General features: G+C 44.3%; 1 protein-coding gene across 4 annotated transcripts in view; it reads left to right on the top strand.

Annotated features, from left to right (window-relative positions):
- Positions 1-15,283, top strand: part of SRP54 (signal recognition particle 54) — a 35,596-nt gene that overhangs the window by 8,107 nt on the left and 12,206 nt on the right. For 3 of the 4 annotated variants that reach the window (XM_028720756.2, XM_077925959.1, XM_077925960.1), the window contains exons 5-16: positions 231-335; positions 1,101-1,167; positions 1,252-1,309; positions 2,690-2,840; positions 4,000-4,148; positions 4,593-4,693; positions 4,824-4,910; positions 5,056-5,129; positions 5,288-5,396; positions 5,631-5,801; positions 6,548-6,643; positions 7,399-7,853. In XM_028720756.2, the coding sequence (XP_028576589.1) occupies positions 231-335; positions 1,101-1,167; positions 1,252-1,309; positions 2,690-2,840; positions 4,000-4,148; positions 4,593-4,693; positions 4,824-4,910; positions 5,056-5,129; positions 5,288-5,396; positions 5,631-5,801; positions 6,548-6,643; positions 7,399-7,490 (1,260 nt within the window). In that variant the 3' untranslated portion in view covers positions 7,491-7,853. Of the gene's footprint in view, positions 1-230; positions 336-1,100; positions 1,168-1,251; positions 1,310-2,689; positions 2,841-3,999; positions 4,149-4,592; positions 4,694-4,823; positions 4,911-5,055; positions 5,130-5,287; positions 5,397-5,630; positions 5,802-6,547; positions 6,644-7,398; positions 7,854-15,283 lie in introns of those variants that run through there. The other variant, XM_077925962.1, reaches the window with a different exon arrangement.

The following is a 15,283-nucleotide window of genomic DNA, read 5'->3' as shown; positions in this document are numbered from 1 at the left end:
TTGAGTGGCACAGAACTGGGCAGTGTCACCATTTACTGATATAGGATACCATTGTTTTACTTTGATTTCCAAGTATCTTAATTTCTCATTTCCAAAGTTAAGAGAGAGCATCCATGATGCTGGAAAAATATATTAAACCTTCAAACAAAACTGCACACTGAAAATCTTGTGTGTTACTGTGATTCTGAAGCTTTGCTTTGTAGCGCACATGTATACTTTTTGCTTTATAGCTCGTAGATCCTGGAGTAAAAGCCTGGACACCAACAAAAGGAAAACAGAATATCATAATGTTTGTAGGGCTGCAAGGAAGTGGCAAAACAACATCATGTTCAAAGGTAATTTGCATTCTTCATAATATTTAATATAGACTGTTTGCTTTCAGATAGACATTTGTGACTATGAACAAAACTGAACTAAATTTTAGGGGTGTATTCAGGTGTTACGAGGCAAAATCTTTCTTGTATAAAGAATCTAGACCTTCTGGTCCATGAACAGAAAGGCTTCTTTCATTTCCAAAAGGAATGCTGATCCAGTGGAAGCTTCTTACCGAAGAGGGGAAGACATGACATTAATCAGTTTCCAACATCTCTTTGCAGCCACTAGCATGACTATTACCATTTAGCACTGGAGGAGCATCTAGTCAGTGCGTTCCTCTCTGGTCAAGGATGGATCTAATCTTATCATTGCAGGAGATCATAAAATGAAGGTCACTGTTTTGTTGTCCTTTTATAGAGTCTACATCTTGTACATAGCCATACCTTGACAAGACTTGAAAATAGTGGCATATAGTGCAAGCCACCTGTCACTGCATGACAGTAAAACTTCACTGTAAATGTCATATAAAGGCAGCAGAACCCATATCTTCTGCAGCTCATGGTTCTGCCCTAAGAGCTTACAAATGTAAGCGAGTCTGAAATGAAAGAACCTTACTGTTCTCATGCACCATATTGATTAGCGTTAATTTCTGCTTGTGCCACAAGGCCCATTTTGGTCTTCCTATTGGGCACTGAAAAATAATGAAAACATGATGTAATGTTCTTGAGAGTTCTTAATACTAAACTTGACATTATCATTACATCTTTGGATTTTTTTATTAACAGTTGGCATACTACTACCAGAGGAAAGGCTGGAAGACATGCTTGATATGTGCAGATACTTACAGAGCAGGTAAAATACTTTCCCCCCAGCGATTCCATTTTCAGTAGGTGTGCATATTCTACATGGCTAACAAATACTGTCTGAATTCTACAGGTGCTTTTGACCAGTTAAAACAGAATGCAACAAAAGCAAGAATTCCATTTTACGGCAGGTATGTATCTTTAACTAAGTTCTGTTGCAAAAATTATGTTATCAGATTCTGAAATGATACAGTGGTGCCCCGCAAGACAAATGCCTCGCAAGACGGAAAACCCGCTAGATGAAAGGGTTTTCCGTTTCTGAGTTGCTTCGCAAGACGATTTTCCCTATGGGCTTGCTTCACAAGACGAAACGTCTTGCTAGTCTTGCGTTCTCCCCCCCCGCTTCCCCCCTTTTTCTAAGCCGCTAATAGCCTTTTAGCAGCTTAGCCGCTAATCCTTTAATAGCCGCTAATAGCGCTAATCCGCTTAGCCGCTAATAGGGTTGCTTCGCAAGACGAAAAAAACGCTAGACGAAGAGAATCGCGGAACGGATTCTTTTCGTCTTGCGAGGCACCACTGTATTTGAAAAACAATATTAGTCAATGTGCTGCCCCCAAGATGAAGTTGTTTCAAGAGTCATCCCTGACTCTTGGCTATGTTGGCTGAGGCTGATGGCCACAACATCTGGAGGGCATTTTTTAAATATAAAGCTAGAATTTAAGTATTTCACTCTTTCTGATTTTTAAAGTACTTTTCATGGCCGTGAGAGAAACTTAGTAACTTGGTTTGAAATGAGTTTGAAAACATTTGATCGTGCACTGAAAATTTGCAGACTCTTAGTGTCATAGGAAGGGACGCGGGTGGCGCTGTGGGTAAAACCTCAGCACCTAGGACTTGCCGATCGTCAGGTCGGCGGTTCGAATCCCCGTGGCGGGGTGCGCTCCCGCTGCTCGGTCCCAGCGCCTGCCAACCTAGCAGTTCGAAAGCACCCCCGGGTGCAAGTAGATAAATAGGGACCGCTTACTAGCGGGAAGGTAAACAGCGTTTCCGTGTGCTGCGCTGGCTCGCCAGATGCAGCTTGTCACGCTGGCCACGTGACCCGGAAGTGTCTGCGGACAGCGCTGGCTCCCGGCCTATAGAGTGAGATGAGCGCACAACCCTAGAGTCTGTCAAGACTGGCCCGTACGGGCAGGGGTACCTTTACCTTTTTAGTGTCATAGGAAATAGTCTAGAATAGCAGTGGTTGGTGAAGCAGTTCACGTGTGGAAGCAGTGAGCTGCTTCAGTGAGGCAATGCAGAGCCAAGGAAGCCCTTCCTTACTAAGTCTTGGGCTGTGTCAGCACCATGCAAGCAGGCTGCTGATAGCAACAGTTTATGCTGTCTGCTTGACAACTACATACTTGCACTGTGGCTGCTGGGACATCTGCTGACTATAGGAAGGAGGAACTCTTCCCCCTCCCCTTAATTGCACGCAGTGATAGTGGGTGTTTCCTGCCAGAGAACTATCTCGTTGAAATCTGCTTGGTAACATTGTCCGTGTAACTGAAGCATGTGTGTTCCTGTTGGAACAGTTACACAGAAATGGATCCTGTGATCATTGCATCAGAAGGTGTTGAAAAATTTAAGAACGAAAACTTTGAAATAATAATTGTCGACACAAGTGGTCGTCACAAGCAGGAAGACTCACTCTTTGAAGAAATGTTACAAGTTGCCAATGCCATAGTAAGTATTATACACAATAGCTTTATTTTTGACAACTGTGCTGAAAGTAGTCATGCTGAAATCCTGAAGTACGTACTGCCTTCTCAAAATGAATCCCTAGATTCAGTGGGGTTACTCTTTAGTAAGTGTTCACAGGATTGCAAATTTTGGGTCTGTGCATAACATAGGGCAAATAATCATGAACAATTTTTGCTTTTTGGGTCAGGGACTGTTTTGAAGGGCCCAACTCAAAGTGCTGGTTTTGAGCTATAAAGCTTTAAATGGCCCAGGACCACACTATTTCAAGGACTGCCTCTTTCCATATGAACCTACCCGGACCTTGAGATCAATTTCTGAGGTCCTTCTTCATGTGCCTTCTCCACGAGAGGTCCGGAGGGTGGTGATACGAGAATGGGCCTTTTCTGCGGTGGTTCCCCATCTGTGGAATGCTCTCCCCAGGGAGGTTTGCCTGGCACCTTCATTATATACCTTTAGGTGCCAGGCAAAAACGTTCCTCTTTCACAAGGCCTTTGGTTGATTGGTATCCTATACCCTTTTAAAATGTGTTGGGGTGGTGGTGGTTATTGCGTTGTTTTTGTTTTTATTTTTATTAAATATTTTGTGGTTTTATATTTTGATTTTATCCTGTGAACCGCCCTGAGGCTGGATATAGGACAGTATTCAAATTTAATAAATAATAGTAGTAATAACTGAAGGAGTCATAAAATTGAGTCGCTCAACTTGGTCTCTCTTTGATGATCCAGATCTAATACAGAGCTAAATAGACTGATGCTGGGCTATATTTATGCAGACTATTACCAATAAGTCTGGTATATGTTGTAGATGCATGATTTTAATGGCAAAATAATCCTATTAGTCATCCTGAACCAGCTTTTGAGGGCACTGTAAACATTCCAACTTTTAAAAGTTCAAAATTTTAGGAAATGTTAAACTGGGCCTCCATATTAAAATTAAGATCAGAATAATTATTGGTTATAAGTAATTATTAGCATTGTGTAGTACTGCAAATGATTTGTCTTCTCCTTTGATAACATGCAAAAATGGTATTCCATAGGAAGTTGCTTAAAACACTTTCCTGCATGTTTTCTTTATACTTGCTGATATGAAAGCAGTTGGAAAGAGAGAAATTATTTGCTCTTGCTTGTGTAAATACTTACAGCAACCAGACAATATTGTTTATGTGATGGATGCCTCTATTGGTCAAGCCTGTGAAGCTCAAGCAAAGGCTTTCAAAGATAAAGTTGATGTTGCTTCTGTGATTGTAACAAAACTGGATGGCCATGCAAAGGGAGGTGGGGCACTCAGTGCGTAAGTATATTTTCACTTAATTACTGTAAATAGCTGAGTACAGTAAAACTGTTCAGAAAGCAATGCTAATCCTTTGCTTTGGTAATATTATTTTGAAGAACCTTATTTTCCCTCAAGGGGAAATAAATCATTAAGAGTAATTGCCACCTCTTGTTACAGTGGGGTGTGCATGTTTGGCTCTATGCTAAACTATCTCTAATAATGTGGAATCCATTTTCCAAGCAGCAGAATCCGGTGACTTAAATATCGTGATGAGGCTACTTTACCTATTCTTTAAACATAAATAAATTTAAGTAGGTTTATGCTGTATCCACTGTGATTTGGCTCACAATTTTTAATGACGTTTTTCAAATTCAGAATGATAAATTTTATTTAAAATCCATCTTGCACACTAGAATGCTCTGTGTTGAACTGACTTATAGTTGACTTTGTCCTTCATTGCAGAGTGGCTGCCACTAAAAGTCCAATCATTTTTATTGGTACTGGAGAACATATAGATGACTTTGAACCTTTTAAAACACAACCCTTCATCAGCAAGCTTCTTGGTATGTATTAATTGCTGATGGGACCAAAAAAAACCCCTCACTAAAAATATATTCTTCAGTGTGTTCAGATTATTAAAAAATCTCATATGGTTTTTATTTTAGCTCCTGAAGGTGCCTTTTTGTATTACAGGTATGGGAGATATTGAAGGACTGATAGATAAAGTAAATGAATTGAAATTGGATGACAATGAGGCACTCATAGAGAAATTAAAACATGGTAAGCTGTGCCAAAAGTATTACTAATACACTGTGTAAGAGCTCAAAACACCTATTCATAAGTGTGTTTTGAATGACTGAGTGTAGCAACCTAATTTTTTTAATGTAACTATTTATCATTGACTCCCACTTCTTTTGCTCTTCAGGTCAATTTACTTTAAGAGATATGTATGAACAGTTCCAAAACATTATGAAAATGGGACCCTTCAGTCAAATCTTGGTAACTATGGCTGAAACTTGTTCTCTTTTGCAATCTGATAAGATTCTTTTTTCTCCCGAGTTCAGAAAATTCTGCGCTAAAACATTAAAATTCAGTCTGAACTCAAATACGACATATATTTGAAAATGGCATTTAATATTTACTTATAACTGTTGTAGGGTATGATCCCAGGTTTCGGAACAGATTTTATGAGTAAAGGCAACGAACAGGAATCAATGGCAAGGCTAAAGAAACTGATGACAATAATGGACAGTATGAATGATCAAGGTAAAATTTCCTGCAGTTGAGCAACTGAGTGACCAATGTGTTGAAGTGTACTTACTACATTGAATAAAAGCCTAAATGAATTATACCTAATCTTTACTGTTTATAAAACTAAAATACCAAGCTATTAGTATAGAATTTTGAGTGGTTGCCCTTCTAAAAAACCTGTAATTGACTCATCAGCATTTTAACAGTGCACAATAAATTGTTTATTTTCCCATGGCTTCTCTAATGTAGAACTTGATAGTACAGATGGGGCCAAAGTTTTCAGTAAACAACCAGGAAGAATCCAAAGAGTAGCAAGAGGTTCTGGTGTTTCAACTAGAGATGTTCAAGAACTCCTGACACAGTACACAAAATTTGCACAAATGGTGAAAAAGATGGGAGGCATAAAAGGACTTTTCAAAGGTGAGAATAATTACAGTTGCATGGATTTCATGTTCTCCAATTTAATCAGTTGCATAACTTTAGAAGCCCCAATTCTGGACCAATTGTAAAAACAATGTTTTGTGCTTATGAATTCCCATGTTAAAAATAGATTACACGAGCATCGCTATGTAGAGAAGCAGTATGTAAATTTGGTCTTAAAACATCATTCTCATAGACATTTCCTAAAAAAGACACAAACAGTATGTTTCTACTTCCCTCGGAATCACGCCAGAGAATTGTGTTTGACCCTGTTTAAGAGATGAAGCTGAAACATGTGGTAGAGATAATAGGTCTTGATTGTCTCTCTGAAAAGAAAGCAGATTTTTCTAATGAGACTGTGATTCATTGTTTTGTTTAATAAATTTGTATACCAGCCTGCAGCTGAAGATCACGGGACAGTTCACTGATAAGGTCTTGGATTCCAATGTCATATTTTTCCATGCTGTGGAGGCTAAACGTTCTTTTTGCTTAAAAGTGTTCCAAACTGTGGAGGAAAGGAGCAATCTATAGACAATCAAATAAGTTTTAACAGTGTTGTACAATGCCAGACAGTCAATCCAGTTCTCTAGAGTGAATAAGCATGATTTCTAGCAAAAGTGACTTTTCTTGAGCATATCTCTAAAATACACAACTGCCAACACACTTAAGAGGATAAACACCATGTAATGTTTCTGATGGGTTTGTCATTTCCCTCTCCCCTCCTCCTGTTTTCCCACCCCTTTAAGGAGGTGATATGTCAAAGAACGTAAATCCATCCCAGATGGCAAAATTGAACCAACAGATGGCAAAGATGATGGATCCCAGAGTTCTTCATCATATGGGTAATTGTTATTTCCCCCCCTCTGCTTACTGTAGGAGGCTAACAAAATAGGTACACCATGTAATTTAACAACTCTATTTTAATTCTCATATTTGCCTTGCCTTGGAATTCAACTGTCTTGATAAGAATTCTAAAGTACTTACAGGCCTATGGTTATGAGGTTATGTTTCAAAATTTAAAGGACAGTTCAACTGTTATTGCCAAATTTCAGTTTCTCTGCAGAAGGAATGATGGAATTTATTTATCAGTAGCATATTGGTGCCGGATATCAGTGCTAAGGACACCTTGTGGGGTTCAAACAGATTGAAACTGAATTTTTCCTCTTAAAACAAATTGGAGCAGGAGTAGACAGCTATTGCCTTCCATAAATTGTTAATAGAGCTCAAGTACTTTAGCAACTGTTAAATGAGAGCTTGTGCTACCAGCATTAGCACACACCTATGCTTAATACATTTTGTTCTCTTCTGTCAAAGCTATCCCTTCCATGCTGTATGCCCTGTGGAATCTTCATTCTTTTTTGTCTTTGAAGTGCAATACATATCACAGCATGCTATGAAAAGTCGCCTGTTTGCAATATGGCACAAAGGGCTTCTGTTGGATAAATGCTAGCCAAAAGTTACATTGCACACACTGAACTAATTGTGCAACTCTTTGGATTCCAGTTGACTGGTTCTTATATAAATGTTCCATCTTATTAGGCTTCTTCCAAACTGTAATGTTGAAGTGTCCATATTTAATATTCCTCTTTTATTCCAGGTGGCATGGCAGGACTGCAGTCAATGATGCGGCAGTTTCAACAAGGTGCTGCTGGAAATATGAAAGGCATGATGGGATTCAATAACATGTAAAAAGCCTTAATAAACTGACTTGATTAACCATTTGCTGGAACATCACTAAAAGAATGAGATCTCCTTTTTTTACAGTGAAGGAGAATGTTAATGCAACAAGTGATGCTTTTGAAACTTCAATCTGAGAGTTTCTAGATTTATTTCTAGAAAGTGGTTATATTTTTGCTTAAATTGGTTCTTTTCTGTTTTAATTTTGATGTTACATGGAGAATTAAGTTAAAAATCAAATAATGTACAAATTTAATATTTAGAGGAACTTTTTAATTGCCTCATGGCAGCCGTTATATTTGTAAACAATTCAGAACTTTGGTTAATACCAATATGTCACAAATATACTGTAAAATAAAGTGGTTGTAAATTTAAGAGTGGGGGTTTCTTTGTGACTTTGCACTGGACTTCAGAAGTAAGGGAAGTATTGCCAGTGTTAACTTTAGAGTGTATTGAAGTGTTCCTGGATGGCTTTTCTTGGTTCAAATATTTACTTTGGACAAAGATTGCTCAATGGAGAGATTCTGTCTGGAACCGAATCTCTACTATTTTTCCAGTTCTGTGTAACAGATCCAAGAACTTTCCAAAATGTCAAGAGCCATGTCACCTAGAAACGTTGATGTGTCTCTTTCACTTTGGCATTCTTTTGGAGGTAACTACTTTCCCAGTTGATATTTCATGCTACCTTTTCCAGAGCTTTTCTCACTGGCATCTTAAGGCCCCAAACCAATTATAGACAAAGATCTAATAATGCCTGTGTGCCTCTCGAAGCTGTTTTTTCTGTCAGAGGCAGCGCCAATTTTCTGAACCAACTGGTTAAAATGGTGGGAGGTTTCCAGTAGGTGGGGGTTGGGGCAAAGCAAATGCGTGGCACTCGAGGGCTTGCGCCAGTTAAGCTCTACATAATAAAAGTGCTGATCAACAGGTTTTTAAGTCCATTAACAAGCCACATTACTATATTCAGTTAATTTGAAGCACAATCTCGGGGCCTAACTACCAAGCTAACTATATTAATACCTGGGTAGATGTTGTCGCAGGTGGCGCTGTGGGTTAAAGCCTCAGCACCTAGGACTTGCCGATCGAAAGGTCGGCGGTTCGAATCCCTGCGGCGGGGTGCGCTCCCGTTGTTCGGTCCCAGCGCCTGCCAACCTAGCAGTTCGAAAGCACCTTCGGGTGCAAGTAGATAAATAGGGACCGCTTTCTAGCGGGAAGGTAAACGGTGTTCCGTGTGCTGCGCTGGCTTGCCAGAGCAGCGATGTCACGCTGGCCACGTGACCCAGAAGTGTCTGCGGACAGCACTGGCTCCCGGCCTATAGAGTGAGATGAGCGCACAACCCTAGAGTCTGGCAAGACTGGCCTGTACGGGCAGGGGTACCTTTACCTTTTACCTTAGATGTTGTCTATCAACACCCTGCCTTAGATACAGAGATTCATGCATGAGCAGACACCACTTTTAGCTTGGTGGTCCTGCTGGGTTCCTCCAAGTCCCCTAGCTGGCTGTAGCCCCCTGTGCCTCATTCCATATCTTTTCAGAGGATCCATCAATCCTTAGAAGTGGGTTTTAGACTGCATAGGGGTCTGCTGTATAGGACGGGGTCAATAAAGCCCCACGATCTCTAAATTAGCACATTTTCAGATTTTTAAAATAAAAAGCTAAGTGATTTTATGTCACTTTTTCCATGGACTATGCTGCATAACCTACTAATTTGTCACACTTGTGGCTGTTCCGTTGTGGTTTAAGTAGGATTCATACAAAAACAAATGTTATGCCAAAGGGTGACAGGAAAAAGAAGAGGTTTGGTTAGCACAATTAATCAAGTCTCAATAAATATTTCCAGAGTTAGCTGATTGATAGTCAAAAGGGGGGGGGGGAATCAAACATTAAGTTTTCAGCGTATATCCCACATTTCCCCACCTTTAAATCTTAGCTTTTACCTTGATGCAAATGTTTAGCAAAGACTATTGCAGGAGCACATTTGTAGTGATCAACTGGTGAAGCAGAAACTGTCCTCTACCAAACCTATTGTGAATCAAACTACTTTTGCTACTATGTGGGAGGGGGTTGTGCTGGAAACAGTTGCTATAAGAACTACAGAAGATTAACACTACATACAGTACTTTGTGGTACGAATACAGAAAAGATTGTGTGACAGTAGGATTCCCATACCTAAATACATTTAGCCTTAGTGTGTAGAAAATGAGATAGGTTCTGTTCTAAGCTGGGTAGGGACTAATTTTTCTGTCTTGCTAACGAATCCACAAAATTAAGCAAGAAGCCACAATCCTCCTGAAGAGTTGGCATCTGCTATCCTCCAACCGCTGGGCTCGCTGGAAGTCAAACCTTTACATTTTGTGCAGAAAAACTACATGTGTAAAGCAAATTTGTGTTAGTACACATGTACCCCAACTTGCCTACAATGAGTTCAAGGTGTAGTATACATACTTCTCCCCCCTCATTTTGTCCTCATGACAACCCTGTGAGGCACATGAGACTGAGAAACAGTGACTGGCCCAAGGTGAGCTTCATGGCTAAATTGAATGAAAGATAAAGGGTTGAAGCTCAGTAGAAGAGCAGAGGTTTTGCATGCAAAAGGTCCAAGGCTCAATCTTGTGTCTCTAGGAAGGGCTGCAAAATACTCCTGCCTGAAATTATGGACACCCACTGTTAGTGTAGAAAATACTGAATGAAACTGTTCAGTGGTTTGAGTCAGTAGAAGGCTGCTTTTTCTGTCTCAATCCTGTTTAGCAACTGTTGCATTAAAACTGCCATTTCATGTACCTAATGAAATAGCCTATTTTCCCAGAAAGCTACTTTATAATACAGGCGCCACCACGCTGTTTACGTGGGGGTTACGATCGGAGACACCACACTCATCAGTGAAATCGCTTATAATTGAGTCCCATTGGGAAAAGCCTGCAAACACCCCATTCTGCCCCACCCCACCCCTATTCCGTCCTTTTAATGGTGCACAAAACTTTCCTTAGCCCCATAAGAATCTATTCTGCTATTCTTTGCTTCTGCCCACAGCCACACCACCCACTTTTTCCATATTGAAAGATGTCTGAAGGATGATGAGGCATATCTTACACAAATAATTTATATTTATTTTTTACTACTATGTACCGTAATTCCTTCCCTCCTCCCAGAGAACTCTGAGCTATTTAGCTTACTGAAGTGCTGAACATTCTATATTTATCATTACATTTATATGCCACCTTTCCCTCTAAGGAGCTCAGCCTGATTCTCTCTTCCCCATTTTCTCCTCACATCAACTCTGAGGTAGATTCAGGTAGGTAGCCATGTTGGTCTGACACAGACGAAATTAAAAAATTGCCCAATAGCACCTTAGAGACCAACTAAGTTTGTTCTGGGTATAAACTTTCATGTGCATTCACACTTCTTCAGATCTGGAGAAGTGTGCGTGCACATAAAAGCTTATACCCAGAACAAACTTAGTTGGTCTCTAAGGTGCTACTGGACACTTTTGGATTTCTGAACTAGGTTAGACTGAGAGACAGCGTCTGGCCCAAGTTCACTTAGTGAGTGTCATAGCTGAGGACTCGAAGCCTGGTCTCCCAAGGTCATAGTCCCAGCGCTCCAGCCATCGTGCGACACTTGGCTCTCCAAACCTCCCCAACATTTCCCTTTGAGATCCCTAACCTTGGTTCCCCGAACTACCAACTCCACAGTATCCTTTGAATGCATGCGACTGTCCAAAAATCATAGAATTGTAATTCCCTATAATTCTTTTGGGAATTATAGGGACCGGACTACCTAAATTGTTTAGAAATTTGTTTATGTATGCGACTACGGCAGCAAAAATACTACTTGTCCCAAAATGGAAAGAAGCAGAAGTCTCAGCAAAGTAGGAATGGATACAAAAACTTACGGAATATGCAGAAATGGCGAAACAAGAAATCAAGATAACAAGCTTTTTTTTTTAATAAAATAATTGAAATTGTTTATTGAATACTTACAGATAAATTGCAAACAGATAAAAACATTGGCAGGATTATTGTAATAACCTGTAGTTTCATAAGAGTATATATTTAAAATAGATAATTAAATGAGCAAATTAAATGAATTTGGGTATGCAGACGGTATTAAAAAATAATTTTAAGGAACTGCATAAAGAGGGGTAAGGAAGTCAAACTTTGAAATGTTAAAATGATTGTAAAATTAATGAATGTATAAATTTGAAAAGTATAAATAAAAACTTTTTTTTTTTAAATCATAGAATTGTAGAGTTGCAAGGTATCATGGGGTAGGGTGGCCATATGCCTGGGCGGAAAGCACTTAAATGTCTGGGAAAATCAGGAAGTATGGCAACCCATGTCAGAAGCATATATTTTAGCAAATTTCCTTAAAAATAACTCATTTTTTAAATTTTATTTTTAGATTTAGCTCAACAACTTTGTTGCGTCCAGATTTTCATTTTTTGAAGTATGGCAACCCTACGGGGTGTGGTGGTGTTTCATCTAGTCCAATCCCCTTGCAATGCAGAAACTGCAACTTAAAAAATCCGTGATATGACCATCCAACCTGTCAAGCAAATAGTCTAGCAGTGATGGCCAAATGTGGTCCTCCAGCTGTTTTGGGAACTACAATTCCCATCATCCCTGACCACTGGTTCTGTTAGCTAAGTATGATGGGAGTTGTAGTCCAAAAACAGCTGGAGGGCCATCGGTGGTATAGATCAGTGTTTCCCAACCTTTTTTGGGCAAAGGCACACTTGTTTCATGAAAAAAATCTCGAGGCACACCACCATTACAGCCCCGTGACGTCAGCGCGCAGCGTCACGCCGGGAGGGACGCACGAAAGTGTAAGTTTCAATTTTTCCCCTCCCCCTTGCCTTCCTTCTGTGCCAACCGCCAAAAAGCCAAGAAAAAAGCCAAGACTTTAGGGCAGCAGGTCGACACGGAAGAAGCTCCTACCTAAGGACAGGTGCGACGGCCGTGTCCTCTTCTGCCACACTTGGCAGCCCTGCCTCACGGTCGTGACTCCCACTCTGATTTCTCCCCGCAGGTCGAGCGGCACAGGCAGCCCAATGTGTCCAGCCCAGACACAAGCCCCGCTTCCCCACTCTAGATCCTGAATGCGACCAAGTGCTCTGGACTCCCGAGCAGGGTGGGAAAGAGGACTCGCATCTGGTAGCCTCCGGGCTCCTCGCCTGCTCGAGGGATGGCATTGCAGGCAAGCTGCCGGCCGTCGCCATCGCCGCCCCCTCATGCGAGTGGACCTGCCCGGAGTGGTGGGCCGGGGGAGGCTCGCTCTCTGTGGGGATGTGGCCCGCACGCGCGGCCCCGCTTCCTCCTGCCCAGGGCTGAGCTCCTTACCCGCGATCTCGGTCTCGCGCACGCGGATCCCACTTATTCTGAAGCTCGCGCCACTAGCCGGGGCTCTCACACCGTGCCAGGGCGAGGCGGCGTGGCCCACTGACGTCATCGCGGCTCGCCGCCGCCCTCGACTTCCCTGTTCCCTCCCCTCCCTCGGGTCGCCGTGGTTACCGAGGACTGCAAGATGCTCGGGCGAGCGTGGGGCATTAAGTGGGAGAAGGAAAATTAAAATGAAAACTCGCCTGAAGGCCGCCTCTCCGGATACAGTGGTGCCTCGCAAGACGAAATTAATTCGTTTCGCAAGTCTCTTCGTCTTGCGAGTTTTTCGTCTTGCGATGCACGGTTTCCCATAGGAATGCATTGAAAATCAATTAATGCGTTCCTAGGGAAACCGCCTTCAGACCAGGTCCGGGGACAGTCTGTCCCCCGACCTCTTCTGAAGGCTGGGGGGGGGGGGACAAGGGCTTTTCTTCCCACCCCCAGCATTTTAAAAAACCCCGGGACAGCGGAGGACTTCTCCGCTGTCCGGGGCAATCTTAAAATGCTGGCGGGCGGCATTTTAAAATCGCCCGGGACAGCGGAGGACTTCTCCGCTGTCCGGGGCGATTTAAAAGCCCCTGGGAAGGCAGGCAGGGGGGACAAAGATTTTCGCCCCCCGCCCGCCTTCAGAAGAGGTCCTGGACCTCTTCTGAAGGTGGGCGGGGGCGAAAGTCTTTGCTCCCCCCTGCCTGCCTTCCCGGGAGAGCGGAGAAAGGCAGCGCGTTTCTCCGCTGTCCCGGACGGCTTTTGAAGGCAGGCTTTTGAAAGCCGTCCGGGACAGCGGAGAAACGCAGCGCGCCATTCCCGTTGTCCCCCGACTTGGCTGGAAGGCTGGCGGGGGGAGAAGCCTGCTCCTCCCCATCGCCAGCCCCGCAAACTCGGGGGACAGCGGGAGAGGCGCAGCGCGCCCTTGCCGCTGCCCCCCGACTTGGCTGGAAGGCTGGCGGGGGGAGAAGCCTGCTCCTCCCCGTCGCCAGCCCTGCAAACTCGGGGGACAGCGGGAGAGGCGCAGCGCGCCATCCCGCTGTCTCCCGACATGGTTTGGAGGCTGGCGGAGGGCTTCCTCCTCCCCCAGCCCCGCAAGCTCCCAGAGCGATGCCAAAGCTGCGCGCAGCTTCGGCATGGCTCTGGGTCCCGTTCTGGGGGAGGGGGAAGCTCGGGCTTCCCCCGCCCCAGCCCCACGCCTGGCGGTGGGGGAATAATTTTTTTCCCCTTTATTCCCCCCCCCCCCCGCCAATTTTTCCCACGGCACACCAGGCAACGTCTCGCGGCACACTAGTGTGCCGCGGAACACCGGTTGGGAAACACTGGTATAGATAAGCAGCGTGTTTGAAGCTGTGGCCCTCCAGAAGCTGCTGAACTCCAACTCCCCTCAGCTCCAGCCAGGAGTCAACAGCAATGGATGATGGGAGTTGGAGTCCAGCAAGCAGAGTCCATGCTGGAGATGGATAAAGATTTGTTTTTGTTTCCCGTAGCTCCACAAACTATGGACGCCCGACAACAGATGGCACTTAGGCTACCTCGTCCTTGAGCCCTAACTCGCCACTAACCGAAGAACCGTGGAGAGTGTGTGTGTGTGTGTGGGGGGGGACACACCTGCCCGCTGGCAGTGGCAGAGAGAAGCTAGCTAGGCCGCCGCATCTGCCGCCTCCTTTGGCCCCTCTGCCGCTAGAGGGCCCCCGCGAGCGGGCTCTTCCTGGTCTCCTAGCAACCGGCGAGCCAGGGCGGGGCCGGGCTTTCTATGAGCTCACTTCCCAGGGCCTCCGCCCGGGAGGAGGAGGAGGGTTCGGCCTGGCGCGAGCCCCGCTGCTGCCAGTCTCCCTCCGGCTGGGCTGAGGGCGGTGGGAGTATGGAGCAGGGGCTGTCCGCCATCACTCTTTATTGCGCCCCAGCCGCCGTCGCTGTCACCGCCTTCGCCATGGAGCAAGAGCAGGTGAGTCTCTTTCCCCGCCACTCCGTCTAGGGAGCCTCTTCGGCGGCGGCGGCGGGGGAAGCCGCTCACCTGACCCAGCCTCCTCCATGACACCTTCAGCCCGGCTCTCGCCATGCCTGGGTCTCCGCCCTGTCTGAGGGGAGAAGAAGGGGCAGCCCTGCCCTCCTTTGCCTGGCGCAAGGGGGTGTGTGCTGCGCCCTTCCATGCTGCAACCTTTGCCTTCCTCACAAACGGGGTCTGCTGAGGGGGGTCTGCACCTCAAGGTCGCTGCCGGGGTGCAAAGCGTTTAAAGGCGGCCCCTCCATCGCTCCTTGGAAACCACCTACCATTTCCCTCAAGGTGCAACTCGCGCATGCTTTATTTGCAGCCACAACCCGGCCTGTGGGCGCTGTGCTTTCCCCCCAAAATTATTTGTATGCTGCTGCCACCTCGTCCCCATCCCCGTGCCAATCGCGCTTCTTTCTTGTAGTCCTGCGTTTCCTGGTGGTGGTGATGC

This window comes from Podarcis muralis, chromosome 1 (genome assembly GCF_964188315.1).
Source record: "Podarcis muralis chromosome 1, rPodMur119.hap1.1, whole genome shotgun sequence".
Lineage (NCBI taxonomy): Eukaryota > Metazoa > Chordata > Lepidosauria > Squamata > Lacertidae > Podarcis > Podarcis muralis.
Note: the sequence above shows the minus strand (reverse complement) of the source record. Positions and strands in the feature narration are given on the sequence as shown.